Source organism: Fusarium musae, chromosome 7 (genome assembly GCF_019915245.1).
Source record: "Fusarium musae strain F31 chromosome 7, whole genome shotgun sequence".
Taxonomy (NCBI): Eukaryota; Fungi; Ascomycota; class Sordariomycetes; order Hypocreales; family Nectriaceae; genus Fusarium; species Fusarium musae.
The window spans coordinates 402900-429292 of NC_058393.1; the positions used below are offsets into that span (position 1 = coordinate 402900).

At 49.4% G+C, this 26393-nt stretch overlaps 12 protein-coding genes and 2 non-coding genes across 14 annotated transcripts; 6 read left to right on the plus strand and 8 right to left on the minus strand.

Annotated features, from left to right (window-relative positions):
• Positions 1 to 396: 396 nt before the first annotated feature.
• J7337_009290 (uncharacterized protein) lies at positions 397 to 1541 on the plus strand (the record flags this gene model as incomplete). Its single annotated transcript, XM_044826891.1, has 3 exons — positions 397 to 597; positions 622 to 685; positions 727 to 1541. The coding sequence occupies 3 exons, from the start codon at positions 397 to 399 to the stop codon at positions 1539 to 1541; spliced, it is 1080 nt and encodes a 359-aa protein (XP_044677485.1).
• A 1243-nt stretch (positions 1542 to 2784) lies between these two features.
• On the plus strand, positions 2785 to 3919 carry J7337_009291 (uncharacterized protein; the record flags this gene model as incomplete). Its single annotated transcript, XM_044826892.1, has 2 exons — positions 2785 to 2869; positions 2919 to 3919. The coding sequence occupies 2 exons, from the start codon at positions 2785 to 2787 to the stop codon at positions 3917 to 3919; spliced, it is 1086 nt and encodes a 361-aa protein (XP_044677486.1).
• A 333-nt stretch (positions 3920 to 4252) lies between these two features.
• On the plus strand, positions 4253 to 5101 carry J7337_009292 (uncharacterized protein; the record flags this gene model as incomplete). The annotated part of the gene is made up of 3 exons (XM_044826893.1): positions 4253 to 4436; positions 4479 to 4587; positions 4630 to 5101. The coding sequence occupies 3 exons, from the start codon at positions 4253 to 4255 to the stop codon at positions 5099 to 5101; spliced, it is 765 nt and encodes a 254-aa protein (XP_044677487.1).
• A 53-nt stretch (positions 5102 to 5154) lies between these two features.
• Positions 5155 to 5237, minus strand: J7337_009293. Its single transcript has one exon. It is a non-coding gene; the product is annotated as a tRNA-Tyr (tRNA).
• A 443-nt stretch (positions 5238 to 5680) lies between these two features.
• On the plus strand, positions 5681 to 5767 carry J7337_009294. The gene has a single exon. It is a non-coding gene; the product is annotated as a tRNA-Tyr (tRNA).
• A 70-nt stretch (positions 5768 to 5837) lies between these two features.
• J7337_009295 (uncharacterized protein) lies at positions 5838 to 7059 on the minus strand (the record flags this gene model as incomplete). Its single annotated transcript, XM_044826894.1, has 2 exons — positions 5838 to 5931; positions 6263 to 7059. The coding sequence occupies 2 exons, from the start codon at positions 7057 to 7059 to the stop codon at positions 5838 to 5840; spliced, it is 891 nt and encodes a 296-aa protein (XP_044677488.1).
• A 1021-nt stretch (positions 7060 to 8080) lies between these two features.
• On the plus strand, positions 8081 to 9073 carry J7337_009296 (uncharacterized protein; the record flags this gene model as incomplete). Its single annotated transcript, XM_044826895.1, has 1 exon — positions 8081 to 9073. The coding sequence occupies one exon, from the start codon at positions 8081 to 8083 to the stop codon at positions 9071 to 9073; it is 993 nt and encodes a 330-aa protein (XP_044677489.1).
• Positions 9074 to 9104: 31 nt separating this feature from the next.
• Positions 9105 to 10643, minus strand: J7337_009297 (uncharacterized protein; the record flags this gene model as incomplete). Its single annotated transcript, XM_044826896.1, has 4 exons — positions 9105 to 9639; positions 9681 to 10137; positions 10448 to 10498; positions 10529 to 10643. 4 exons carry the CDS (start codon positions 10641 to 10643, stop codon positions 9105 to 9107), a joined length of 1158 nt encoding a protein of 385 aa, XP_044677490.1.
• Positions 10644 to 10995: 352 nt separating this feature from the next.
• On the minus strand, positions 10996 to 12117 carry J7337_009298 (uncharacterized protein; the record flags this gene model as incomplete). Its single annotated transcript, XM_044826897.1, has 1 exon — positions 10996 to 12117. The coding sequence occupies one exon, from the start codon at positions 12115 to 12117 to the stop codon at positions 10996 to 10998; it is 1122 nt and encodes a 373-aa protein (XP_044677491.1).
• Positions 12118 to 12370: 253 nt separating this feature from the next.
• J7337_009299 (uncharacterized protein) lies at positions 12371 to 14098 on the minus strand (the record flags this gene model as incomplete). The annotated part of the gene is made up of 2 exons (XM_044826898.1): positions 12371 to 13542; positions 13627 to 14098. 2 exons carry the CDS (start codon positions 14096 to 14098, stop codon positions 12371 to 12373), a joined length of 1644 nt encoding a protein of 547 aa, XP_044677492.1.
• A 1952-nt stretch (positions 14099 to 16050) lies between these two features.
• APM1 (AP-1 complex subunit mu-1-Iike) lies at positions 16051 to 17523 on the plus strand (the record flags this gene model as incomplete). The annotated part of the gene is made up of 4 exons (XM_044826899.1): positions 16051 to 16089; positions 16132 to 16260; positions 16302 to 17399; positions 17443 to 17523. The coding sequence occupies 4 exons, from the start codon at positions 16051 to 16053 to the stop codon at positions 17521 to 17523; spliced, it is 1347 nt and encodes a 448-aa protein (XP_044677493.1).
• Positions 17524 to 17645: 122 nt separating this feature from the next.
• On the minus strand, positions 17646 to 18636 carry J7337_009301 (uncharacterized protein; the record flags this gene model as incomplete). Its single annotated transcript, XM_044826900.1, has 3 exons — positions 17646 to 17773; positions 17816 to 18572; positions 18625 to 18636. The coding sequence occupies 3 exons, from the start codon at positions 18634 to 18636 to the stop codon at positions 17646 to 17648; spliced, it is 897 nt and encodes a 298-aa protein (XP_044677494.1).
• A 1220-nt stretch (positions 18637 to 19856) lies between these two features.
• J7337_009302 (uncharacterized protein) lies at positions 19857 to 21376 on the minus strand (the record flags this gene model as incomplete). The annotated part of the gene is made up of 4 exons (XM_044826901.1): positions 19857 to 20297; positions 20343 to 20576; positions 20618 to 21204; positions 21247 to 21376. The coding sequence occupies 4 exons, from the start codon at positions 21374 to 21376 to the stop codon at positions 19857 to 19859; spliced, it is 1392 nt and encodes a 463-aa protein (XP_044677495.1).
• Positions 21377 to 21547: 171 nt separating this feature from the next.
• Positions 21548 to 23426, minus strand: MUS18 (UV-damage endonuclease; the record flags this gene model as incomplete). Its single annotated transcript, XM_044826902.1, has 2 exons — positions 21548 to 22840; positions 22884 to 23426. The coding sequence occupies 2 exons, from the start codon at positions 23424 to 23426 to the stop codon at positions 21548 to 21550; spliced, it is 1836 nt and encodes a 611-aa protein (XP_044677496.1).
• Between the last annotated feature and the right edge of the window lie 2967 nt (positions 23427 to 26393).

Consider the following 26393-nt stretch of genomic DNA (forward strand, 5'->3'; position numbering starts at 1 on the left):
GAGAAATAGAAATCTCATATCAGGTACGAGCGCAGCGAGGAAGAGCCCTCCGCTAGGAGCCCCCGGAGGGATATTTGGCTATTGACGCAGTGATGAATGAAGATTTGGAGATGGGTGAATCTGGATAACAGGTGGTGAGAAATGAGGGGGTTTACGATGAGCTCCTGCCATTCAACTGCTCCCGTGACTTTGCCGTGCCTTGAGGAAGGCATCACCACTATTTCTAGGAAGCAACGCGACAGCGCTTTCACCTGCCGTTTGCATGCATTCACTCGACACCTTCTCTTCTCATCACCGCTCACTCAAATCCTTCATCTTCATCTTCATCACACTTCTTGGTTACTACTTTATCATCATTCCTTTCCTTGCCCTTCGCCTGTCGTTTCACTATACACCATGGAGAAGCCCTTTGCTGGACAATGGCTGATCGATGATAAGGATCTCGCCGCAGACAACATCCTATGGGAAACAATTTGCTGCCCTTGCATTATTTACGGCCGATCCGAAAAGGCTTACGAAAATGCTTTCGATAGGGCGCTTGAATGTGATACACCGCCGAATGGCCATGTTCGATTCAAGGTCAACAAGAAAGGAATCGTGGACGCACAAGAGGAATACTAGTCGAAGCCTCTGAATGGCCCGGACATTTCTCTGCCCTGCTTGGGATTTGCTGCCTGCTTGCCTTGTAAGTGTCCCCTTGCGAGTCAAACACTCTAACATGTCTAGTCTATGGTCTCTTCATCTCCAACCTGCGTACAAATGTTCGCAATCTCTACAACATCGAAGGAACCCGCAGCGATGACAGGTTATGGGGCTGCTGCTATCCAGTTGATAGCCTCATTCAGATCGAACACGAGCTCATCAATCATGGACATCATCGGAGACGCAGTTGCTGCGGGTATGAGACCGAACCCTCAATGACCACATCCGCGAGCACTTCCCGATCGCACAGCAAGGCCACCACTTGTGATACGGAACCCGGTGAAAACCTTCCCTGTATCCCCGAAGATTCATCCGAGTGCACGTCTCCAACTTCATCTGCAAGCAGCCGAAGCAAGCCCCGGGAGAGGTCAATCGCTCAAGATCCAGTTGCACCGACTGACGCAACGCTTGACCACAGTCACGACCTCTCCAAAGATCCCAGAGGACCATATCGAACCAATGCACCTCACCAGTTGAAGAGTGACACTTCTGCTCCTGTGTATCCGCCTTCAATTCATCAGCTTCGAACCGATACCAAGGCGCCTGCCAGTCCACCTGCAGTTCATCGACACGATTTGTTTCAGGATGCAAACGAGACAAATGAGACCCAAGCCAATCACGACATTGGATTCGATCAAGTTGCAACATACCGAGCTAGTCCGGATCATCTACTTCGGCATGACGAAAAGACGCCGGGAGCATTTCCTTCAGCTCATCATTTGCACCACGATACGGTGGTCCGGACCAAAGCACCACGACAACATGGACTCGAAGATGATGAGCAAGGTCCGAGTAGGTCGGGAAATGATGGGCCACACCATCTTCATGAGGACAAGTGAGGAAGGCGAGGAGACGGCGAGGTCAAGAGGCCAGGCAGGTGGAATATTATTATGATTCAACCTCAGACACGACAGTAGCATTATCACTTCATAGGGGCTTACAATAGATATATCTCTGCAACCTCATGCGACCATGGTAGTGTCTGTTGTTGCTGAAGTATTGGTGCGTCCAGACTCTACGGTCACATATGGTCTCTGAGTTGGCAGGCTATGCATGCGACCAAGACAAATTTGTGGCAAACGCCGAGCGAATGTTACCGTCCTCCCAGCCTCCGACTTGCAGCTCGATGCATTGGCGTTGCACACAAGTATCATCGAGAGGGGTTCGACACGGACACGACGCGAGAGATCGCGGGTGGTCTGGCCTTTAATAGTAACAAGCCAGGATAGAGTTACACTTTACAGGGACCCGTTTCGGTGGAGGCAGTACTCCGTAGCTGGTTGGCGATCGGTCAGATCAGCTGAAAGACGATAGCCAATTGGAATTGCGTGTCTGGCAGTGTTGTGATGAGACCATGGTCGCATATTGGCGGCCAAGCACAGGCTGGTTGGGCACAACAGCAGATGAGTTTGGGCAGACGACTTGGGGATTGAGACGACGGGCATTGAGTTCACAGATCAAGGAACACGAACTCGCGTTACATTAAATGTCTTCATCCTGCATGCTGAAATCTCCCTTGCATTGGCGCTCAGCGCGACGATTGGACATGGCACGCAGCAAACTGGGTTGACGCTTGTGGAGTTTTGGACGTCCCACAAGGCCAAGGCATGTTGCATTGAGCGAATCATTTTGGAAAAGTGCTTAGCGGTGACCAACTTGCATTGATTGAGGGGAAAACACCTCAGGCAGAGATGGCCTTATCTCGAGATGTACTCCGTAATGTTCACAGCTGAACGATCAATTCCATGCACTGGCAATTAACACGGTCGCGAATTTGCATTCTTGTTTCATACCTCTGCCCTCTGTAGGCATTCTAGTGACCTGCTTCTAGTGGCCGCACCGTCACGTACCGCGCTCACGTCCAAGGCACGACGCCCTAGAGGGAACCCACTTTCGCGCTGAAGCTCCCTTGATACCGATCTTCTCCACGCGCCCGCCCTCCGCAGCCAGAACCCACCTTTGGCACCGGGCCTCTTTTCTACCCGCTCCCTCCCACTTTCACTCATCATCGTCTTCACTCATTTACACGTTCGACTCACGCGATAACAATAAACAATAACTTCTATTGCTGCTGGGTCCATCATGGCTACTGTCACTCGTCAACCATTTGCTCCCCTTGATGGGACTCGTCTCCAGACCTTGACCAGTCTTAAGAACAGGCAAAATGGTATGTGGAGATGCGGAGTGTTTGGGCTTCAACTGACATCAGTGATTAGCTTTGCCAACTGGTGGGAAACGAAAGGCTGAACTTATTGATACCGATGATTCTGAAAATGTCGATCCTACTTCTTTTGCCAAGCGATCAAAGGGTTCCAAGGACAAGGACATCCTAAAGGACAGCATCCTCAAGCCTTCTGCTTTTATCCTCAAGCCTACACCTGTATCTGCATCTCCCATTCCTAATCGCCTCACGAGCTCTACCAAGACCCGACGCACTCTCCAACCTAAATCACCCGCCAAACTCAGCTCTGGCATTTCAAAGTCTTCTCCCATTTATGCTCCAGCTGGTCGATCTCCTACCCGAAGCAAGCGATCTGGTATCGCATCTACCCGACGACGCACTGTTGGTCCCTACACCCGTGTTGATCCTCCTTCATTCAGTCTTGGATCCGCCGCTCCCTTTTCTCTCGATGCTGCTCTCAAGGGTACTATTCCTGGCTATGGCGCCAAGAAGGAACCCATCACTGCTCTGCATGAACCAGACATGAAGGCCAGCTGGTTCTTTGACATTCACGAGGACACGCCCGAACAAGAGATGACCAACCTTCTTCAACACAGCACATGTGTACTTGACATTTCATCCGACGAGGAGAGTCAAAGAAAACTCAACAGAGACCGTGCTGAAGGTCGCGATAAGGAAAATGTTCCTCCTCCCGATGACATTTCTCAAACTCGTCGCGCACCGAAAGCCGATGACATGATTGTTGAGAAAGAGCGTGTCGCATTGGGAGAAATGAACACTGCCGACTTTTACGCTGAAGGATGTGATGAGACATCAGTCATTTTTGTACCTGAAGATGAGCCAGAAGTGAATACGACTGCACCTGCGCCTGCGACAGCCGAAAAGCCAATCGATCCTTCAACAGAAGACATCGACAACTTGATGGCCAAGCCCACAGAAGGTTCAAGCAAGGCTGCAGTTTTGGAACCAATCGAAGGAACAGGAGAAAGCTTTGAGTTATGGGAAAGCGGTAGCGCGCATGATGAAGCTGTATAGGCACGAGGCATGAACAAGTCATGAACGGTTATGGTAATGGATACGGATGGAATGAATGATGGAATGGATGGATATGGATATGGTACGGATGGTGGAGTTTGGCCGGCGTTACTTTTCTTCTTAGGCTACCAAGAGCTGGGGCTATAGTTTTGTGACTTGATTATTGTCTGAGCATTAATTATTACCACTGTTTGAAAGAATGTTGCACTGAGAATGTCTTGTTCACTGGGTGTAAATTATGATCTGATTCCCTCCGCACTGTGTCCCACGTGAACCACTAACCAAAACAGTGTGAATATTCCGTCAGCAATCCACTTCCCCTCATCAACCATCATGGCTTCAATCAACGATTTGGCGACGGCCGCTATTGCGAGCTCTGATACAGCGGATGATTCAACTCGGGGCGCATTCATTATTTTGGAGGGTCTGGATAGAAGTGGAAAGACGACACAGGTGAAACTGTTGGAGCAGAGATTTGTCGAGGAGGGTAAAAAGGTCAAGGTTATGAGATTTCCTGGTAAGTCACTGACGAAGTAGTGAGCTATGCTGATTTTTATAGACAGGACTACACCTATTGGACAGATGATTGATGCTTATCTCAAGAGTGATGTCGAGATGGATGACCATGTTATTCATTTATTGTTCAGCGCAAACAGATGGGAAGCTGTGTGAGTTTGTTGGTCTGTTACACTTCACTTCTGACCTTTCAGCAAACAAATCCAATCTCTACTCGCCTCTGGTACTACAATTGTCTGCGACCGGTATTATCACTCAGGCATAGTCTACTCAGCCGCCAAGCAGAACCCCTCTCTGACCCTCCCTTGGGCACGAGCACCAGAACGCGGTCTTCCCCGACCAGATCTTGTCTTGTTCCTCGATTTGACCGAAGAGCAAGCTCAAGCTCGAGGTGGTTGGGGTGGAGAGGTCTATGAACGATCTGGTATGCAGAAACGAGTACGGGAATTATTCTGGGGCCTCAGCATGGGCGGAAAAGACCTTGCAGCACAGGGACTTGGGCTAGGTGAGGGTGAGGACTGGACACAGGAGGAGGAGGACCTTGTGGTAGTTGATGCGGGCGGGAGTGTAGAGGAGGTTGCTGAGGAGGTCTGGAAAAAGGTTAGGGGTAGAGTTGAACAGGTTGAGAGAGGAGAGGTTGGAAGGACTGTGAGAGTTGTTAGGTGATGCTATCAAGATGATGAGCCTACATGGCTTCCAGAGGTGACAGCAAAAATGAATCCCCGAGACCTGGATCGAACAAGTGACCTTTCGGTGACGGTACAGTTACAGCCGAACGCTCTTCCAGCTGAGCTACTCGGGGATGGCTCTGACGATCAGAGGAGTAGCCATGGCGATCGGCGAGGAAAGTTGGGTACATGTCTGGATGCTGTGCTCTCGATGAGGCATGCTGTGACAGTGAGGCGTGCAGGATGTGGGTGCAGGAGATTGAATGCAATGTTTGCGGTATCCCAATGCAAGCTTGGTGTTGAGGCATCGCATTGTGACACGGATGACGCGGGGTTGTTTCATCCCATCTTGTGTGATTGTTTTCTCACTAAAAGTTTTGCGTGATCGTCTTTAAACTCAACAATTGCCACAGCATCTCTTGCTGCAATTATACGTTCTTGGATTTAATCCATTCTGACCAGCTGAGGGTAAACAGACTGTGCTAATTGAGCTCGAATGAATACGCTGCGTATAGGTACAATTTACACTTCCTCTCCCAACCAAGTCCAATGGCTATTCCTCCGGTTTCGGAGATCTCCCCGAATAGCTCAGCTGGAAGAGCGTTCGGCTGTAATTGTTAAGCATCTCACCGAAAGGTCACTTGTTCGATCCAGGTTTCGGGGATTCATTTTTGCATCTTTCACACTTGCTCCAAGTTTATTTTTTTGCTATCCAGTTGCTTATATGTAATTCATTAATTCATGAGTACGAGCGCAGCGAGGAAGAGCCCTCCGCTAGGAGCCCCCGGAGGGATCTCGTGGTAGTTGAGTGTGTTGTGATCGGCGACACTAAAAAGTTAAGATGTCATGATATACTCGACAACACCAGATGCTATGACCAGCAAAAGAAATCCCCGAAACCTGGATCGAACAAGTGACCTTTCGGTGTCATGTGTCAGTTACAGCCGAACGCTCTTCCAGCTGAGCTATTCGGGGATTGGTGATCGTCGTTGGCTATCCCTCCATACAGCCGTCTGGAGTCGTAGATTGAAGCTACAAGCATTCTCATTCACATGCACAAGCACTTCTTCCACAATACACTGCTTATAAGCAAACAAACTTTTATTAATTAAAGACTACAGTCTTGTGACCATTGAGGAACAATCTCCTCTCAGCATACCACCGCACAGCAGCAGCAAGAACTTGGCTCTCGACATTAGATCCCTCCTCAGACAACTCCTTAGGATTCATGCTGTGATCAACACGAGCAACCCGCTGCTCGATGATAGGACCCTCGTCCAGATCAGCAGTGACAAAGTGAGCAGTCGCTCCGATAATCTTGACACCGCGCTCGTACGCCTGGTGGTAAGGCTTGGCACCCTTGAAGGAGGGCAGGAAACTGTGGTGGATGTTGATGATGCGGCCGGACATGGCCTCGCACAGGGTGGGAGACAGAACCTGCATGTAGCGGGCGAGGACAATGAGCTCGATGCCGTGCTTCTTGCAGAGATCGAGGATCTGGCCTTCTTGTTGGGCCTTGGTGTCTTTTGTGACGGGCAGGTGGTGGAACTCGATTCCGTAGCTCTCGGCGAGGGCGGCGTAGTCGGGGTGGTTCGACACGATGACGGGGACTTCCATGCGCAGCTGGCCGGTCTTCATGCGGAAGAGAAGATCGTTGAGACAGTGGCCGATCTTGGAGACCATGATGAGAACACGGGTCTTGCGGGCGACGGGGCGGATATCGTAGTCCATGTTGTACTCGGCCGCGAGCTTGTCAAAGGCCTCGACGAGGTGCTCGGTGGACTCGGTCTCGGTAGGGCCAAAGTGCACACGCATGAAGAAGCGCTCGGAGACGGGATCGGAGAACTGCTGGAGGTCGAGGATGTTGTGCTTGTTGGCGGCAAAGATGCCCGTCACGGCATAGACGATGCCGGGCTTGTCGGGGCACGACAGGGTGAGGATGTGATCATTAGCCATGTTGAAGGCTACGGAGGGCGTTGAGATTGACGGGGAGGAAATTGGTGTAAGTGACAAGAATTGCGGCGTATCTAGTTAGCCTCCGTATGTCGACCGAGTATGACTCCGAGAACCCCACTGCGGGCTAACCCTCCACTATCGGAGAAGCGTCGGGATGTGGCCATGAAGGAAAGAGTTGGTATTAAGTAAATTGAGGGAAATATGCTGTATTGAGATATTGAATAGAATGCGACATGGATAGCTGTGGACTGAGAAGTGCCGTCTGATGGCCATGATGCATTGGTATGGCCGGTTATATCCGTCTCCGCTGTGGCTGCAGGGTAACAAGAGTCCACTGAAGGAACCAAGCAAACGTCAGATCTGATAACTAGTCAAAGGATAGATAATTAGAAAGATAATCTACCAAGGTATGTAATATAACTAGAGATAATAAAGCTAATGCATGCAATTGGCCGTCACGTGGGGTTGATCGTTGATCGGAAGCCCATCCGTTCCCCACCATCAACACTCAACTAACTTGACATCAACATCAACCGCAATGCATCATGTCAGGTGGCTCCCGGAGCCGAGACGGCTGCTTCAACTGTCGAAGACGAAAGCGAAGATGTGATGAGGAGAAACCAACCTGTCGACGGTGTCAGAGAGCAGGAGACGAGTGTATCTTTCCGAGTCCAGCTTCAGCATCGAATCCGTACAAGTTTATCGTCGCGGCTTCTGACCACTATCTGGTGCCGAGTGATGACCAGAACCATAGCTTTCTAAATCTCTCACCCCAGGAACTCGTTGCTGTTTGTGATTCTAGTGAAGGAAGGATTGTCTGGGCAAAGGAATCTGTTCCCCGCAGTTTATCACCGTTTGCTTTTGAGCCGGGACGGTCAGTTGAGAAAGCTCTCGTGCAGTACTGTATGTATCCTCACCACTATGTATCCTCGCTAACAGGTTAGATGTCGAGGTCATTTCCAGGAGCAGAGTCTACGTGGATACAAGTCGGAATGGCTTCCGTACATCAGTCATTCCCCGAATGTTCATGTTCCAAGGCCCTTTGTTCTCCGCAGTCCTAGCCATGAGCGCAGCAGAATGGGCACAAAACATTGTCCCCGATGGAAGAGACTACCGCGCTTTATCAATGCAGTACAAGGTCCGAGCTCTCCATGAACTGCAGCACGCTCTCCCAGATTCCCAAGGCAGTGAGGGTAATCTTCTAACCTGTGTTCTCTTGGCATCTCTCGAAATCGCACATGGATCGTGCCCAACATGGCTCCGTCATCTTCAAGGCGCACTCGCTCTACTTGAGAGTTTCGGAAACAATATCGATCCCAGCGTAGCCGAATTTGCACTCCAGTATTTCCGGTTCCGATATATTCTTATGGAGACTACGCAACCTACCCACCAGGACTCGTTACACCAAGCAATGGCTGGTTTGGCCAAAGCCGAGGCTACACTCCCGCATTCTCGAAATCTGGTTGATGAACAGATCGGTTGCTCCATGGATCTCGTCGACATAATCAACGAAATATCGTCACTGTCTACACATGACATTTCCAGGGATCAACTGTACACCACAGGCCAAAATATTGAACAGCGACTCGAAGACCTTTCTTTTCAGGGCACAGACGACTACCTCTTACGGAGCGCCGAGTCTTTCAGAATCGCGGCGCAAATCTACCTCCGCCTCGTATGCTACAACACAGCCATCACCCACCCATCCATCCTGGCCCTCCACGAATCTCTTCTCTCCTGTCTTTCCGATATCATCGTTGAGGGACAGACTCGAAGATCATTTCCTATGTGGCCGCTGTTCTTGGCAGGCTGTGCATGCTCATCAGACGAACAACGAAAGGTTGTGTTGGATCACTTCATGTTGATGGATAGTAAATGGCCGATTAGCAACATATCTGCTGTTTGGAATGCCCTCAAACTCATCTGGCATACACGAGATCTTCAGGCATCGAGTACAAACCAAGACTGGAGGGAGATTATTCACAAATTTGGATGGAAGCTCTCGTTGTCATGATCAATTCTAATACCTGGGTATACTCTATGCTCTAATGCGACCGCACGCTAAACTTCCAGCTCCCTTGACTTGCCATGGGATCCCTCGGTCCATCCCAGACTGGACACCATGATTCTTTGGCTCCTTCGTCTGCTCGTGCTCTTGATTCCTCCACCATTCGCATGATGAATTTGCTGTCCTGTACTTCGTCTTGCTCATCCCGGTCTTGAGACAGCCATCCCTCTCTTCGTCCGTCGCCAGAATTAAGTCGATGGTCAAGTGGTCGGATATCGTGGGATCCTGCACTGGCTGTTCGTCCCGTTCGTAATCGTACAGGCTGCCCCGTCAACATGGCCATTTCCACGTCCAAGTCAATCATTCCATCTTCAGGCCGATTCGGTCGAGAGGGCATGTGCTCTGTAGACGAGCTAATCCATCGGAAGGGCTTCTTGAACAGGGATGTCCGTGTTCGATCGCGTGGCCAATCCGGGTTTCGTGCTCGCCTACGTTTACGGACATGATGCTCGATCAGGAGGTTCAGGGATGGAAGACAGGCGCAGACGAAGCCAATAGTAATCTCGAGAGCCCTGCAATCGTTAGACAAGCATTACCAGGCTGAACAACATACGTTAGGATGCCAATCGGCGTATAATCGACAGTAATATCATCCGAGTTCAAAAAGTCTACCGCCTTGGCAACACGGAACAGTGTCAAGGCTGTAGCGATTCCACCAGCCCCCAAAAGCAACACAATCTTGATCCTTTTTCCTATCGACATTCGGAGTTTCCAGGTCAACGGTATCGGGATCAACAGAATGACCAAATCCGTGACAATCGATAGCGATAGATCAGAAAAGAAGATCTTTCGTTGGTTGAGACATCGTGCGTTTCTGACATCTGGATCCCAGTATGTCCGGATGGGATAACAGTTGACAATCCGAAGTATTTGGATCGGAATGTATGCCACCAGTAAAGCCCATATCAAGATCTTGATTCCTTTTGCGACTCGTGGTTCAACAGCAAAAACTCGCGCCATCAAAAGCAAAATGGTTGCTTTGGTGAAAAAGGCAGCCGGGATATAGACAACTGTACTGGCATAGAACCACTGACTTGTTAGATCTGTCGGTTACGCTTGGGCTACTCACCTTTAGCCAATTATAGTATTCTGGTTTACGAATTTCCCAAGCATGATAACCTGCTCCATACCGGGCCACTACTTTGTTAGTGACGCAACGAAAAGGGAATAGACATACTCATGAAGCAAGTGACGCAGTACATGACGGCGGTGATCTAAAGGTTAGCATGCCAAACATTGGGCATCAAGAGTCGGCCATACAAATGCTGCTACACATGTCCCTAAACTGTTAGCTTTGATCAACATGAAATGTAGACATACAATCTTCCAACCCAAAGTTCCGGCTAATCGTTCCCTTGACATAAATCCGTACTATAAAAAAGAGTGTAATAAAGAATACACATATCGTCGTCAAGACAATATTCAACGTCCAGTAAACGTCTTCAGGGTTGTTGTAATCGGGAACAACCCCAGGAGGGGCATTTCGATTCGAATCGGGACCTGTTGCATTCCACATATCGTGGAAAAGGTCGAATTCATTGTAAATGGAGATGTAGAATGACGGGAGGCGATGAATCCTTGATATCTGAGAGTCAAGCTTTAACTAGTGGATCTTCGGGGAGCCAACCGTCGACGATCAACGCCACTAACGGTTGGTGCTGAACTCTGTTTCTGTTACAGGGCTTCGTTTGGTTGAGGTCACTACAATGACTCAAGGCGAGGGTTAGGGGCGGTGATCCTGTGGCGTAATTGGGCAATGAATGATATTCGAGCGGCCATAGATACCGTAGAGTAGCCGATTTGGACGAGTATTGATCTTGGCAAGGCTGTGATCTGACGATCCAGTTGTTTCGCACCAAGTCAAAGCGCTACCCTCCATGAGTACAGCTCGAGGCTGCATACAACATTGTCCCAAATTCATCAACATCCTCCAACCATCTGTCAACTCTCCGTCGTTGGCGTTTTATGTCTTCCTCGCTCATTCCATCTGGAAATGGCCACAATTCATCCAGTCGAAAAGAGTCACTCCCCCATTCGGCCAGATGAGAGTTGTAGCTCTGTTCCCATCCGTTCCGATCTGCTTGCCACAGATATTTGCTGCCTGGCGAATAGAGTCCCCTCAACTCAGTCCCCAGATACGTGGTGATACCATCATGAGCTGACAAGACATTGTCCAGAAAGTACATGGTGTACAGGGTTCGTCTCTTGGCCTCTGCCATGATCCATGATTCCCATTTTGGGACCGCACCTCGTTGTTCTGCCGCACATACAAGCCCTTCACGAGAGGTTGTGCATGCAATTTCCTGAAGGTTGATCATTGCCTGACGAAGAAATGGCATTGAAGGGCCCAGGTGAAAGAACAGAACCATGGAATAGATAAGGTACGCTTGAAACAGTCCAACAAGATCGATGCCTTGATACGTTCCTCGCTCTTCGTAGAGTCTAGTCATTTCTCGCTGGAGGATATCTGCGGCGATACTCACGTTGCCAGGTGGAGGATCGCATATTCGGACCAGAGTAAAGCAGGTCGAGAGTGGCACCAATGACTGCTGCATAGGATGGATGAATGGTGGCAGACGACCTCGAATTACTGTCGAGGCATACGATTTGAGCATTCGATAGACAAAGTTGATGACACTTTGACTGTAGTTCTTGGGCGATTGTCCAGGCAGAGGAACATACGAGTTGAGCCATCGGTTCTTGATGTCGTCGCTGTTGATCGGACACACGAGGTCCAGTGTATCAAACTGAATGTCAGGGTCTTGGAGCAAGCTCTGTTCAAAGTCAAGAGTGTCTGACGTCGAGTTCTCCCCATTCTCCGCGTCCGGCTGCGAGTCTACGGTCGGCTCTCGAGATCTCCCAGGATAGCTACATGTCAGACTTCGCAAAGCACATCGTCCGCAGGTTTCCTTGCGATCACATTTTGCTTTGGCGGTTATACAATGCTGACAAGCTTTGACTCGAGGGGTGGAATATCTTGAAGGTGCCATAATTGAGTGCTTGAATTGATCCAAAGAGTCTTAAATAGTCGGTATTGCGTTGTTCCGACCCGTACATCACATTCATATCATCTGACGAGTTCAGACGCAAAATTGACATGCGAAAGCAGCTCATATTCGTTGCTACAAAGCCCACCAAACGCCAGAAATTCAACTCGCTCAGCAACTGGTCGTGTCATTCAAGGAAATAAATGAGCTCCTCGTGATATTGGAACCCGCAGGTATCACTCGTTTTCGTTTCCAATTAACCCATTTTCACATCTCCATTAACCTCAGTTTGAGGAAGCATTGGCTTCTCGTCTTCTTGGGCTCTTCGCTTGCCCATACGGTCGAGCCATTGCTCAGCGCTGACAATTGTTCCATCTACGACACCACTTACTTGGACAACCATGTCCAGACCCTCTTTGGCCAAGACCAAAACTTTGTGTGCACCTTCAGTTAGAGCAGTCTCGTTGTCTTGTTGCCCGGCATTCCTGTCGGTCATGGTGGCGACACGGAATCGTTGGGGTAGACTGGTGAGATGACGTCGCACAAGGATTCGTGCGTTTTCGGGCAACGCGCCCCCTGCGTATTTCGACACAGTATTGATGGCTTCTCGCAGGGTTCTGAGGACATCGCCCTTGAGGGTTGAGATGCGAGCAGCAAGTTGAGAGCGAGATTCAGGATCAGCTTGTTCGCCAGCTTGTCCGTCAGGTACCTTTTCGTACTCATCAAGGGTCGTCTTTAGAGCTGAAATCACACGAGCAATGTGATCATTGGCCCAGCGAAGCCACTGTAGACAGTATTTGAGACTGCGCAGACTCTCTTGGCTCATGGCGACGCTGAGACCAGAAGTAGACGTAATCAGGCGTGACTGCCAGGCGCTGTTTGGTCGTGATGGTCGCGGTGAATTGGAATCAGTCTCAGTATATGCGGGTGATCTCAACTCATCGTAAGCAGGAAGCGTGTCAACTGTGCTAGTAGTCGACATGCGACGAGACATGGTCTTTGAGGATGGCGAAGGCGCTGTATCCATCTGTTCGTCGCTCATTTGCTGCATTCCTTCAGACTCAAATCGCTTGTTGCTGACTGCTTCATCCTCATCCGTTTTGCGTCGCTTCTTGCTGTTGCCGGTTTCCAAATCCGACGTCGAACTGTTTTGCCGTCTTCCGCCCAAAAACCATCTGACACCTCCTTCAACACCAGTTACTCGACCAACGGAACCAACAGTGTTCGCAATAGGTGTCAGGTATCCTTCAACATATTCGGCGCCAGATCGAAAACGCGGTGAAAAGTTCTTGGCGCCACCATACGCCGAAGTAGCGCCTTCAATTGTACTCGCCAACAATGGATGAGTCGTCGTGAGGAGAGACAAAAGCGGTTCAGGCTGCGGCGATTGTGGTTGATTCGATTGAAGTCCTGAGGTGGGTGGACTAACTGGAAGAGAGGAATTTCTGTGCGGTGGTGAAGATATAAAGTCTACAACGTTAGAAACGATCACCATTACAATTGGCAACATACCTGCTCTCAAATCTCCAAGCGCCTCAGCTGCCAGTCGCACATCTGGATCATCAAGGCTGACGCTACCAGCCCTCGCATCAAGAAGAGCATCAGGAGAAGCAGCGCTGACGACACTGTTGCTACTCCCATCGAGATCCATTCGTGTCGGGCTATCGATACTATGCGCGAAAACAGGCGGATAAGGCATAGGATATAAAGGAAGCCGAGTCTTGGTCGGTTCCATTGCCATTTCGCTCGTAAGTGAACTCAGAGGTGGTAACTTGGTGTCGTTGTCGGCATCGAATCTAGCCAAAGGAGGCAAAGAAGTCGGTATAGCGGTAGGAACATCAGGAAAATTTATCGCATTCGGTGAAACGACATTGGAATAAGCTGGAGGAGAAAAGGCCATCAATGGTTGAGGTCGAGCAGGTGGTGGTCCGAGGACATGACGAGACTCGGACTCCTGATCAGGAAGCATGTGATTGCGCTCCATGGTCGGCGATAACACGGATATGTCAACTGAGCATCGAGTGAAATCGGCCAGTGGCCGCAAAGAAATCGCAGCGAGACAAAAGAAATAGCAAATCAATAAAGATGCTGACGATGGAAGCGGAGATGTGATGTTGGGGAGAGATTGGGAATGAGAGCGACCGTGGGGGGACGAGAAACCTGTTAACGTCAGGCGCTCGCGGGACCTTCTTTCCTGCTGCAGGGACCGGCTGAACAAACAAGCCCAGCGCAAGACGATGATAGCCCACTAAAAACCGGGCCGGCTACAGTGGCTTCAGGTGACTTGTTTTAGAGGCGTAGTGGGGAAGATCGCTAAAGGAGCTGCACCCAATATCAGAGCATCATCACAGGAAATATGGCCGAACTTGGGGGCGTTTGGCCTGATTAATGGCGGGATGCGACAAATTTGTTGGGCCGGTTTTGCTCGCAGCATCACAGGATCAATTCAACTCAACGTCCAACGTCGAGACTAGAGTCGCTAAGAAGTGTACCTGGTCCTGAAGCCTCTAGCACGTGTCAAAACTGGGGATGATGATGCACCGACATCACATGCAAAGAGGAATACTCATCGTCACAATTGTTAAGCGGGTCGCCCGAGTCATGAGCAATCCACTAACAAGATCAACTCAAGCACATGCCACAGAGGGAAGGATTACATCCTTTTCCTGATGCGTTTGAATGTTATTTTTCCATCCAATGGAATTGTCTGATAACGTCAGATGCGATTGCTCATTGATTGCTCATCTTGAGCTATGCTAATATGTTCCTTTTCAAGTAAGGTTGCATACACACTCTTTATCCAAACCAGTCGGCATTCGGTTACTTTATCGGACCTGTATTTGGTCCCCGATAACTGATCAACATGTGAATTTGCATGTGCGATCAAGTACGGAGTAGCATTCATGCTAGCAGATAGCAAGAGCGCAACGATACGGTATCATTGCCGGCGATAGTTGCGATAGTCTTGAGATTGGCTATTTGGACCCTGAATCGGTTGAACGGACATTCTGCACGGACAGAGTTAATGAATCTCAAACGCTCAAATTACTCCGTCGTGTCGTTTTGTGTAAATTGTGAGCTGGAGATACCACTCCGCAGCTCAAGACACAGGACAGCCTCGCGTTCGACTTTGTGATAAACGCGAGATGGATGCACCGGTCACAAGCTCATTGGACATGCATTTGCAAATTTAACTTTGCCACGATTTACGAGTCCAATTGTGACAACCCCAAGATCCCTGATTGCAGATCTCGTCAAAGCAGAGACCCTGAAGTCAAGCGCCCTCGGACACGATACCCCAACAAAAGTCGAGGCTGCGGTCACCTGCCACATTTTACCCCAGATCGAATTCCATGTCTCATCAGTCACAAATCTGTCCAGTCACGAATTTGCATGTCCGGCTCCTCTGACACCGCCAAAGCAACTAATAATACTCGGGCAGTTCTTAATGGAGCCAGGTTCTCCCTCTCCGCACCACGAAATCGCAGCTCACATCAACGGCTCCACGGCTGAAATGACAGAATGCCATTCGGTTGCAGGCTAGGTAATGGTCTGCACTGTCTAGAGGGTGCGTTGAGGAGAAGAGGGAAACAAGCAGAAACAAAAAAAAAAACCAAAGCTTTTAATCAAAATTTCTGATCCATCTCTCACGTGACTACAAGCTCAAGCTACCCCACCATATCCGACATTCTACCGTGTCGTCACAGCTGGAATGACCAGGCATCCAAAAGATGCCAGCGAAACAGACAGACAGCTTAACCACGAATCCATTGCGCCTCGGACCATGATGATTGCCTGCGCTTCTCTATAGTCCTTAATTCCTATTCTGCCTCTCCTTATTGATTGTTGTCTTTGTTACTGCGCATGACCTCTTCGTCTCGATCTTGACCGTCGCATCTATCGCGACCTCCTTTCCGCTCCGCCAAGACATCCAACATGGCATCCGCACTCTTCTTTCTAGATCTCAAGGGCAAGGTGTGTTGAACGCCACTGTGTGTGACGTAGCTGACAGTGTAGACCCTTCTTGCCCGCAACTATCGCGGTGACATTCCCATGTCAGCAGTCGAAAAGTTCCCCGTACTCCTTTCAGAAGCTGAGGAAGACTCCTCTGCCGTTCCACCATGCTTCTCCCACGAAGGCATCAACGTATGTAGTCTCTATGCTTGTTGGCCCTGCTAACTGAATAGTACCTCTACATCCGCCACAACAACCTCTACCTCCTCGCCCTTACGAAACGAAACACGAATGCCGCCGAAATCCTCCTATTCCTTCACAAGATCGTCGAGGTCTTTACCGAGTACTTTAAAGCTTTAGAAGAAGAATCCATCCGAGACAACTTTGTCATCATCTACGAACTTCTCGACGAAATGATGGACTTTGGTTATCCTCAAACAACAGAGTCCAAGATCCTTCAGGAGTACATCACCCAGGAATCTCACAAGCTCGAGATCCAAGCACGGCCACCAATTGCCGTCACAAACGCCGTGTCGTGGCGATCAGAGGGTATCCGCTACCGCAAGAACGAAGTATTCCTCGACGTTGTCGAGTCTCTCAACCTTTTGGTGTCTGCAAACGGCAACGTCCTTCGATCAGAAATTCTTGGCGCCATCAAGATGAAGTGTTATCTCAGCGGTATGCCCGAGCTGCGTCTAGGATTGAATGACAAGGTCATGTTTGAGACAACCGGTCGAGCCACCCGCGGTAAAGCTATCGAGATGGAAGACGTCAAGTTCCACCAATGTGTACGACTATCACGATTCGAAAACGACCGAACCATCTCCTTTATCCCCCCTGACGGCGAATTCGAGCTCATGTCCTACCGTCTCAACACCCAAGTCAAGCCCCTGATTTGGGTTGAATGCGTTGTCGAATCCCATTCAGGCTCCCGAATCGAATACATGCTCAAGGCTCGAGCACAGTTCAAGCGCCGCAGTACCGCCAACAATGTTGAAATCGTGGTTCCCGTTCCAGATGACGCCGACAGCCCTCGCTTCCGAACAAACATCGGATCTGTCCATTACGCCCCTGAGCAAAGTGCTATTGTCTGGAAGATTAAACAATTTGGTGGTGGTAAGGAATTCCTCATGCGTGCGGAGCTGGGCCTGCCAAGCGTGAGAGGAGATGACGAACAAGGTGGTGGTATGATGGGTGGTTTCGGTGGTAGCATGGGAGGAGTCGGGGGAGTGGGTAAGGGTGCCAAGCGACCTATCCAGGTCAAGTTTGAGATCCCTTACTTTACCACAAGTGGTATTCAGGTTCGGTATCTAAAGATTACCGAGCCAAAGGTACGAATCTCATCAAACACTCGATCAAGGCTAACAATTGTAGTTGCAATATCCTTCGCTTCCTTGGGTTCGATACATTACCCAATCTGGCGATATCGCTGTACGGCTTCCCGACGCAGTCTGAGTCCTACAAGTCAGACCAACTAGCTCATGGATGGATAACGAACATGGGGCAGACTGCAGAGCAGGCTTCATACAGGAATGAATAATAGACTAAATCAATTCAAGCTTAAGCTGTCACATCGGTCAATCTCGAACAATAGCCCTCTCCCATTCAAAACTGTGGAGATCTTCTCGAGTTGAGTATTGGTTGTCTGGGTCAAGAAACACCTTGACAATAAACCCTTTTGGATCCTCAGAAGCTGTCGGGGGATCTGTGGTTGTTAGCTATATCAGCAATCGAATGAACAACATACGTCCTCTAGGGGCATCGGCACTCATCCAAGCTCCATGTCTCCATAATCGATTGTGTCCAAGAAATACACTGTCTATCGAATGGTTGCTCATCTCGCCACCTGGAGGTGCATGCAATGCCATGAGCCCCAGGACAATAGGCAACTCTCCTCCAAGGCCTGTCGAGTGAGGTACATTGTTTCGGGGTGCTTTGTAGGTCAGAGGAAGTAGACCGGGAATCCACGCAGGGTTTCTGCCAGCAACGTGTAGCAAAGGACCGGGCCCAGGAGCCATGGTGCTGGTGATGGTGGTCACTTGAGAGAGCCCGGGAATCAATGGTGGATGAAATACACGTAAAAGTTCCCAGTTCGATATGGTGACCAGAGGATCATGTTCAGTGACCATAATTGGGAGCAGTGGATTGCAAGCGGCAACTCCAAACGTTTTATACTCCTCGGCCGGGTACACCTGTCCATACTGATCCGTGATGCAGTTTCCACGGGCGTCCACTTGCAGTAACTGTCCGTCGGATGCTGGAAGCGTGGAAACGTCTCTGTACCATCGCCAGTCTGCTGCTTCAGACACTTCGCCGTTCCTGTAGCGCATCACTTTGCTTGGAACCTCGCCGTGGTAGTAGTTTGGTGAGCTGGGCGGAATAAGGTGATGATAATCGTCACGTCCTGGTTCTCGGATGACAAGTTTGTTGGCGATGAACAGGAAGCCTGGACTGGGTTGGCTGGAAGAGCTCCCCTTTCGGCTCGAGCTGTGCTTTGATGTTTTCTGACAGTGTTAGTTGGCTTGAAGCTGAGCTGAAGCTGAGCTCTAAGCGTACCTGTTTCAGCATGATCACTAGTTGACTTGATCACCTATCATCTCACTTGAGCAATTGCCATTTTATAACTCACTCATCCGCAGAGCCTCATCTCGGATTTACCATTTGACTCCTCGGTCACTAAACCGTTGAGGAAACCGACTTCCGTGACTTGGAGCAATAAAGTGTGAGAATGACGACACCATACATGTCAGCTTCAGCAGTCTGCCAGACATCTTGACATATCCGTAAAGCCTATTCAAGACTTCTTGAATCAGGGATTGGTGCCACGCTTCATGGTACTTCTGAATGCTGTGCAGGGAATGTGAGGACACCCTAGTTCATGCAACATCAACACGGGCCGCCCCTCTTACGCTTGTTCTGCTCGACACCGGTCGACCCATACTCCACGGATAGATGGAGGACTTCAACCGCCCTCCCCCCGGGTAAGTTGTCTGATTGATTTGTCAAGAAAGCGGGCCAATGAGTGAGATAAGATCTTGATGTCGATCAGTTGTTGGCGCTAACCCTTGATTATCTGGTGACCTGCGACTTGGCAACGTTGGATTTATGCGATGATAGTGCTGAACTGCATCTGAGGCCAGAGGACATCGGTGTCTCCGCAAGACATGTGTGTCTTGGTCGTGTGGAAACCTTGACAGGTGACTCGAAGCAACCACTCAAGCTTCCTCTCTGATGGTGTTGAGTTCGGGTTCATTCAACTCCGAGTAGTAACGGCTCGCTTGCAAGCCTTTGGGGGTGGCGTACACCGTAAGATGGAGAATGTAACCAAGACAAATCGCGATCGAATAACTCACAGCGAGGCCATCAAGTTGGTGGACTCGTGTTTCAACATTATCATACATCTCCGGTGATTGTGTGACGCGAGCGGAACCGCGTAAAGCGAGGTATTTCTTGTATGAGAGCTGCAGAGTTTTTCTCTTCTCAGCCGGACTGTGAGCTCAACTTCTCGGTGTGATGTATCGATCTAGACTAATTGTTTGTCAGTACAATAATTGAAGGACCAGATGCATCGTTTCTCAGCATCCGCTGGTGTTTTAGCTTGAGCTTTATCAAAGGTTACTGATCAGAAGAAAGAGTTGGAAAACAATATGTGCAAGATATGGATCATTTAAATAGTAGACAGTTGTGATTTTGATTGTAATTGTTGCCTTGCGGATGGTTCGCAATCGCCTTCTGCACCTCTTGCATGAGACGAGAGGAAACAAGATCTATCACATAGCCCCGCTGGATCAACGCTTTGTACGCTTGGCTGGCCCAGATTCGTCGTCCATTGTCATCTCAACATCTCCAGTAGACGCAGTAATAGCGTCTTGGAGTAGTTTCTTCTCTCCAAGTCTGACGGCAATAGCCATGCGAGTTCGTTGGTCGAGGTCTTGTTTGAGTAGAGCTTCGTCTTCCGAGATGCTTGTCGGGTATCTTGCTACGAGAGCCTCCAATGTCTTGGCCAGCACAGCTTGGTGGATCTCGTCTCTCTTTCGCTTGTCGGGGACAGCATCGGGTTGTGCTTTCTTGATGCCTTTGAGGAATGTCTTGAGTTGTTCTTGGAGATCTTCGGGCATGCTTTCGAATCGCGCAGGCTCAGCAAAGGTGCCGTCCGAGTTGACCTCGCCTGTTTCTCGCTCCAAAACGAATGTGTCTTCAAATTCTTCGTCCTCTTCAAGAGCGCCGCGCTGTTCAAGTTAGAAACGCCATCAGAGGGTATATACTCAACCTACAATCTGCTCCAAGACTTGACTTGGGATGCCAAAGTTGGAGGTCAGAGCGGACTCGACAACGTCCCAAGGAATCTCGACAACATCATAACGGGAATGCTTCTCGGTAACGTATCCGTATCTTCTCAAGAGCTCCGAATTCGGGTGAGGGCCATAGTAGTTGAGAATCTCTTCGCCCGCCTTGATGGGCCTCAAGCTGGTCACAGTGAGACTCTCCTCTTCGTGGTTGACGTGAGCCTATTCTGTTAGCTTTGCCAATCACTCAAGAAATAACCTACATTGAACTCGGCATCGGCATTCAGAATATCCGCCATAGGTACCATCCCCATCATCGACTTTCCATCTCGATCCTCAACCCAACCGTCAGCCTCCTCCTCTTCCTCCTCGTCATTCTCAAGATCGAAAGCATACGCCATGATGGTGCTGCCCATTCGGTGGGCAATCTCGATAAGCTCAGGATCAGTCTTGTTTGCGGCGTTGAAAATCTCAGAGTTGCTTCGAATAATGGGGAGCAGCGTCTTTTGGAACATATTCTCAGCATCCGCCTTGCCGATCTTGTGTCGCATATGACTGGCCTGAAGCTGGTCAAGCTCGTTGTCGGACCAAAACATGGGGGTATCAAATGACGTAGGAAGAACATCGAAATAAGGCTTCCACTTGGAGTTTTCGCCTTGCAGATACTCGTAAATCATGATGAGGATAAGCGAACTCCAGGAATCCAGCCCCGGTGCGTCGTCATCATCAGGCTTGTCGAGGTCAAAAGCATCCGGAATCTTTTTCGGTAGCTCCGAGGTTTCAACATTGATTATTCCTCTTCTCGGAATGGTAAAAAGAGTGGTTTCCGCAGGTATATCCTCGAGGGCGACTGTTTTGTTAGCTTGACTTTGACGGGATGCATGAGACCTACTTATACCGCGACCAGCATTGCGATCACGAAGATCAACAATTTTAATGGCGTCGGAGAATGTAGCACCAGGCAAAGACTTGAACCAGCGCAAAAAGCTTTCGCTTGTACCGTCAAAATTCGTAGAAGCCATGTTTGTTGTTGAAGAGAAAAGTTGAGGCTTCCTCCAAGTTACTTGGGAAGGTCTTGATGAAAACTTTTCAGAGCTCCTACCCTGTATATTCGACCCCTAATTCAACACCACAATTAACATTCATGCAGTCTTAATTTACACCATTTAAATATGCAATGACATTAGACATAATCATTCTTCATCTCCATCCTGCTCCATCACAGGCGTTCCATCTTTGCCCTCCTTGGCCTTCTTAATCTCTCGCTTCTTTGGTCGCAGCCATTCTTCCATACCCTCAGGCCAATACACTCTTGCTTGAGGACCTCCCATGCCAAAATCTTCAGCGCTAACAATCTTTTCAGGAACTTCAATGTCATCCTCCGCTTCTCCGTTGACGCCATTTGCTTTCTTGCCCTTCTTTGCCTTCTTTTTGACGGCTTTTCGTGATTCATCTGGTCGTTCATATGGTACAATGTTGTTAAAAGTATCCCAACCTGGCAGTTTAAAAGTTCGCATCAGCTCAAAAACAGCTTGCTCTTTATCCTTGGCTTCTATCATTAGATCCATGTCGGGGGCACATGGTGGGAGTGTCTTGACTCTGGCGGAATGCTTGCGCCGGTCTCTTGGGGTGACTGCACTGGATGTCTGCTCGCTGTAGTGCATTTTCTGGGTGATTCCCTTTTTGGTCCAGGTGGCTTTGATGCGGTCGTAAAGACCTATAATGTCTTGGGAACCCTCTCTTATCGATGGGTCAAAGATGATGTTGTGATGGTGGTAGTCGAGCACCAGAGGAATGTTGAGTTCTTCGCAAACAGGCAACAGATCATGAACACTCCATGCGACATCGTCATTCTCCAAAACCAATCGTCGCTTGACACTGTCTGAAAGTTTGGCGTAGTTCTCTTTGAATCGGTCAACGGTTGCTTGCTTGTCACCATAAACGCCACCCATGTGCAGGATCATGACAGCATCGCGGTCAAGCTGTTCGGGAAGTTTGAGTAGAGTGAGCATCTCATCATGATAGTCCAGATCGCGAATGGCAGCGGCAACAACTTCCTTGCGCGGAGAACCAATCTGTGTGAATTGTCCAGGATGTGTTGTTACACGATGATTCAGCTCTCCAGCTACCTTGCCAGCTTCCGCCAGCACTTCTGACGCAAATGGCGCTAGCTTGTAACCATGTTCTGGATGACTTGCAAATGGAAACATCTCGCTACTCAGTCTCATGAATTTGATGCCATACTTGACATTCCATCGAATCATCTTGACAATATCTCGTGCATTCGCCAAGCCCAAATCTTGCACATATTTCAGTCCTCGTTCGTGGTCTGCGGGCTTGTTCTTGTCTGGTCGATTCTTGATAGGGTGCTCTGGTTCATCAGGGTTTGCTAAAGGGTGTCGGTGCTCAACAATAGAGGCCATGCGACAGGTCCTCGAGGAAAAGACAGCAGGAGTCGCATTGCGCAGGTATGTATTTAGGCAAGCCTGGAAGGTCAGTAAAGTCTGCAAGTCACGATGCCAAACTCACATATCCTAACCTTCCTTTCCATGGCAGAGGAAGAGTTTCACTGTTGACAGGGGGAGGCCTGTTGGCACCTCGGTCCATGCCATCATCTTCACCTTTGGCATCAGCGACATCGCCAGCAGCGAGTTCAGCGTCGTACTCATCCAGTGGTGCAGCGTTGACAACTTTTGACTTTCCTTCCAAGTTTCCTCGAGTGACAACAGTATCCTGGTTCGGCGCATACATTTTCGGTCGAATATCAGGTTCGCCGGCGGCTTCCTTCTTGACATGAAGATCTGAGGACTCAACTGCTAGACGCTGTTTTCTGACGGCAGTCTGCAACTTTTGTTCCATCTCGCTCAGCTCGCGCATGGCTTCTTCGACACCTTCGCCTGTATCCCAGACAGCCTTTGTTTTCTTTGGGCTCGCAGCTTTCATCGGATCTGTGTCTGACTTTGGCCGATCAGCAGCATCCTTTATTCTTCGACTGCTTCTCCTGGGAGCATCAGGCATCTCAGGTACCGGAGGCGGCGGATGGGCCCCAGTTCTCTTCCGTTTCGAAGTCATGGTTGTAGTCGTGCTGTATGCTCTAAGAACTGAAAGTCGCAGGGAAAGTCTTCCAGCAGATGTCAGGAAACAAGGTGACATATGTCTGATGTAAACAAGGGAGAGTTGGAGGTCATGAGGCAAAGGCAGATATAATCACAGCCAAGTACCTGATAAATTCGGCAACGAACATTCTCCAACATTTAAAGTAATGGTAGTCGGAGGAAGTCGCCCGAAGAGCCAATGACGCAGGGCGCGTCATGCATGGTCTGGGAACGAAGTTGCCTCCGGTAGGGCTAGGTCATTATTTCCGGAGCAAACTGTCGCTGGTAACACGATGGGCCACAAAGCCCCCTGCATCAGCTGTTGAATTGCTGGCTGGTCAACTGTCATGTCTCAAACGATCCATGACCAAAATTCTCGATCCTGGCCTTGTTGATGGCGATGAAGTCATCTAGACTTGGGTGGGCGGGAGGATCGCCGATCCGTCATGGTGGCGGTACGTATTTTGTCACCAGCTTTTGCTCCGCTGTGACGCTCAAACCACCCAACAACGGAAGACTGCATCAAACCGCAGGAGATACTCCGGAAGACACGAGCACAGCCAATGAATTTATTCGGAGGGGGCCGCAAAAGTCCACAAACAACTGAAACATTCAGATACGGCATCGAGATGGTGAGAGGAATTGTTGTGGCTGAAGCTGGACTAATCAGGAACCGAACCTTGCTGCAGGCTGCTTGTAAGCATCATCAAACTGCTTTGACAGTTATGAGACAATGGCTGGCATCGCGTCCATCTGCATCAAGCCATTTAACTAGAGATTAGTGATCACCAAAACGGTGTCACGCTCAAAGCTGTTTCGCGACGTGGTAACCCTTTGTAATACGGCACCCTGCATACAGGGCAATCATATCGTTCGATCAAGAACCAGGAGGAAAGGCATTTTGAGTGAAATGAATGGCCGCACGTATTTATCGTCATGATGTCGTCTTCCACTTCATCGGTTGTCTTTACACTTGGGCCTGATTTATCGGTCGTTTGTACACTTGGACCGGGCTTGGCTTGACTCTCGTGAGACGCCACCGTTGAAACCTTTTCGAGAATCGGACGTGGGTCGGCGTTGACGGTATGCACTGGTTCTGGGACAAGAGGACCTATGCAGATTGGACTGAGGCTGTCAGCAGGATCCTGGAGCGGCCCGTACAAGCTCCGGCCGAGAAGCAAAAGCGGAGACAGAGCTTCCGATAACCTCGCCGGAAGTGGATGCACTCACCATTCACCGAACCCGGAGAGTGGAGTCTGAGCTTCAATGTCGGCGGCGGGATCGGGATTCGCTTGCGGAATGACCGTTGAGGTTGTAACGGTGCTGAGTTTCCGACGCGCATTGTCCAGTTGATTAGGTTGGGGATTGAAGACCTTCTCAGACGCTCTCCGCACGCTCATCCTAAAGCATGCTCTTTTCCAGTTAGCGGTGGTCTGTCAGCAGCGGTCAATCACAGCGCAAGACGTACAGAGGGCCCATGATGATGATGAAGAGAAAAAGCACGAGCAGAACGATACCAACTGGCTCCATTTCAGCGATAGGAACGAGAATGTGGTGTTTTGTGAGGGTTTAGGAGTCAAATTGCAAGCGCGAGAATTGCCTGATAATGGTCGCGGCATGTGACTTGAAGTGTAGCAATCGAGACTGATTAACGTGCCTGCAGTGGTGGCTACAAGCCCAAGACCGGTTCTAGAACAACAGAACGATTGTTTGGTGCCGGGACGGAATATCGCAGCGGCATGGCTGCATCAGCGGTTCTGGCCATTGATTGATGAGTATCTCGAGCCCGTGACAATGATTCAGCTTTAGAGCAGATGACGAAATGTTTATTGTCTTGGCGGACTTGGCAAATGTGTGAAGTTGATGTTTGGTATCAGAAGGCTGAGGCTGTAAGGCAGCGGCGCTATCTTGGCTTTACATCGGTTGGGGGGCAAGAGCCGACCACACTTGGAGGGCAGCCGGGCACCTCAGGCTGGAGGCAGGAAGGCAGGGTACCTTCGGTAGGAGCTGTTGCCTCTACCATACCGTAATGATAGGACGGACGAATAAGACGCTAGCATCCCTTTTCTCTTCTCCTACGTAAGTGTTATCATATACGAATAATAAGTACATTTTAATCCTGGTCCATAAACGTCCAAGACTACTACGTAATTGCCGAATCTTATCTCACATATCGCGGAGACGGGAATCTGGGGATATCTTAGACCCTTGAACGTAGGAGTTGAAGACCGGCTCCCCGATAAAGAGACCCACCTTTCTGATACCTCTGTTTCTCCCAGAATCTGATCTAAAAATGGCTTCAAGCTTAAAAGTACCGAGATAAATAAAGACAAAACACTTCTGCGACTGCCCGAGCACTTGCGCGTCTCAAAAGTACCAAGAATAGCTGTTTTTATCGTGGAATTATGTCATTGCCATGTGCTCTATTGAAGGAACCGGGTTGGAGAGGACCCGGCGACGCCAAGAAGCAAGGACCACCACTAACGACTTTAAGCTCTTGAGATAAACTTGGCGTATTGTTGGTTGTTTGTCCAATGATTCACAGCGCGGACAAAGATTCTGCTTGGATACGGAATAAGGTTGTTTAAGCTTCATGACACAATGCGAGTTAACTCTAAACTCTAGGCTTGAACTACTCAGAATACCTTGGACATTGATCATAGTCACCTCAGGTGGCAATCTCTTCAACAGTCAAACCTCCAAACCGCCTCAACAATGCGGCTTATTTACATCCTCCAACACAAGGTCTTGGCATATTACTCTGAATGCCAATCATCTCCACATATAAAAATTCTCTCCAAATAAAAGTGTTCAACCATGAGCGCTCTTGGCGCAACCTTTGTTTCGCATGCACCTCCTGCGATGGTCACTCTTGGCACATCCATCATGATCCACCTCGCGGTCCGTTTGTGTCCTACTTGGAAGGTCTCTTGATTTCATTGAT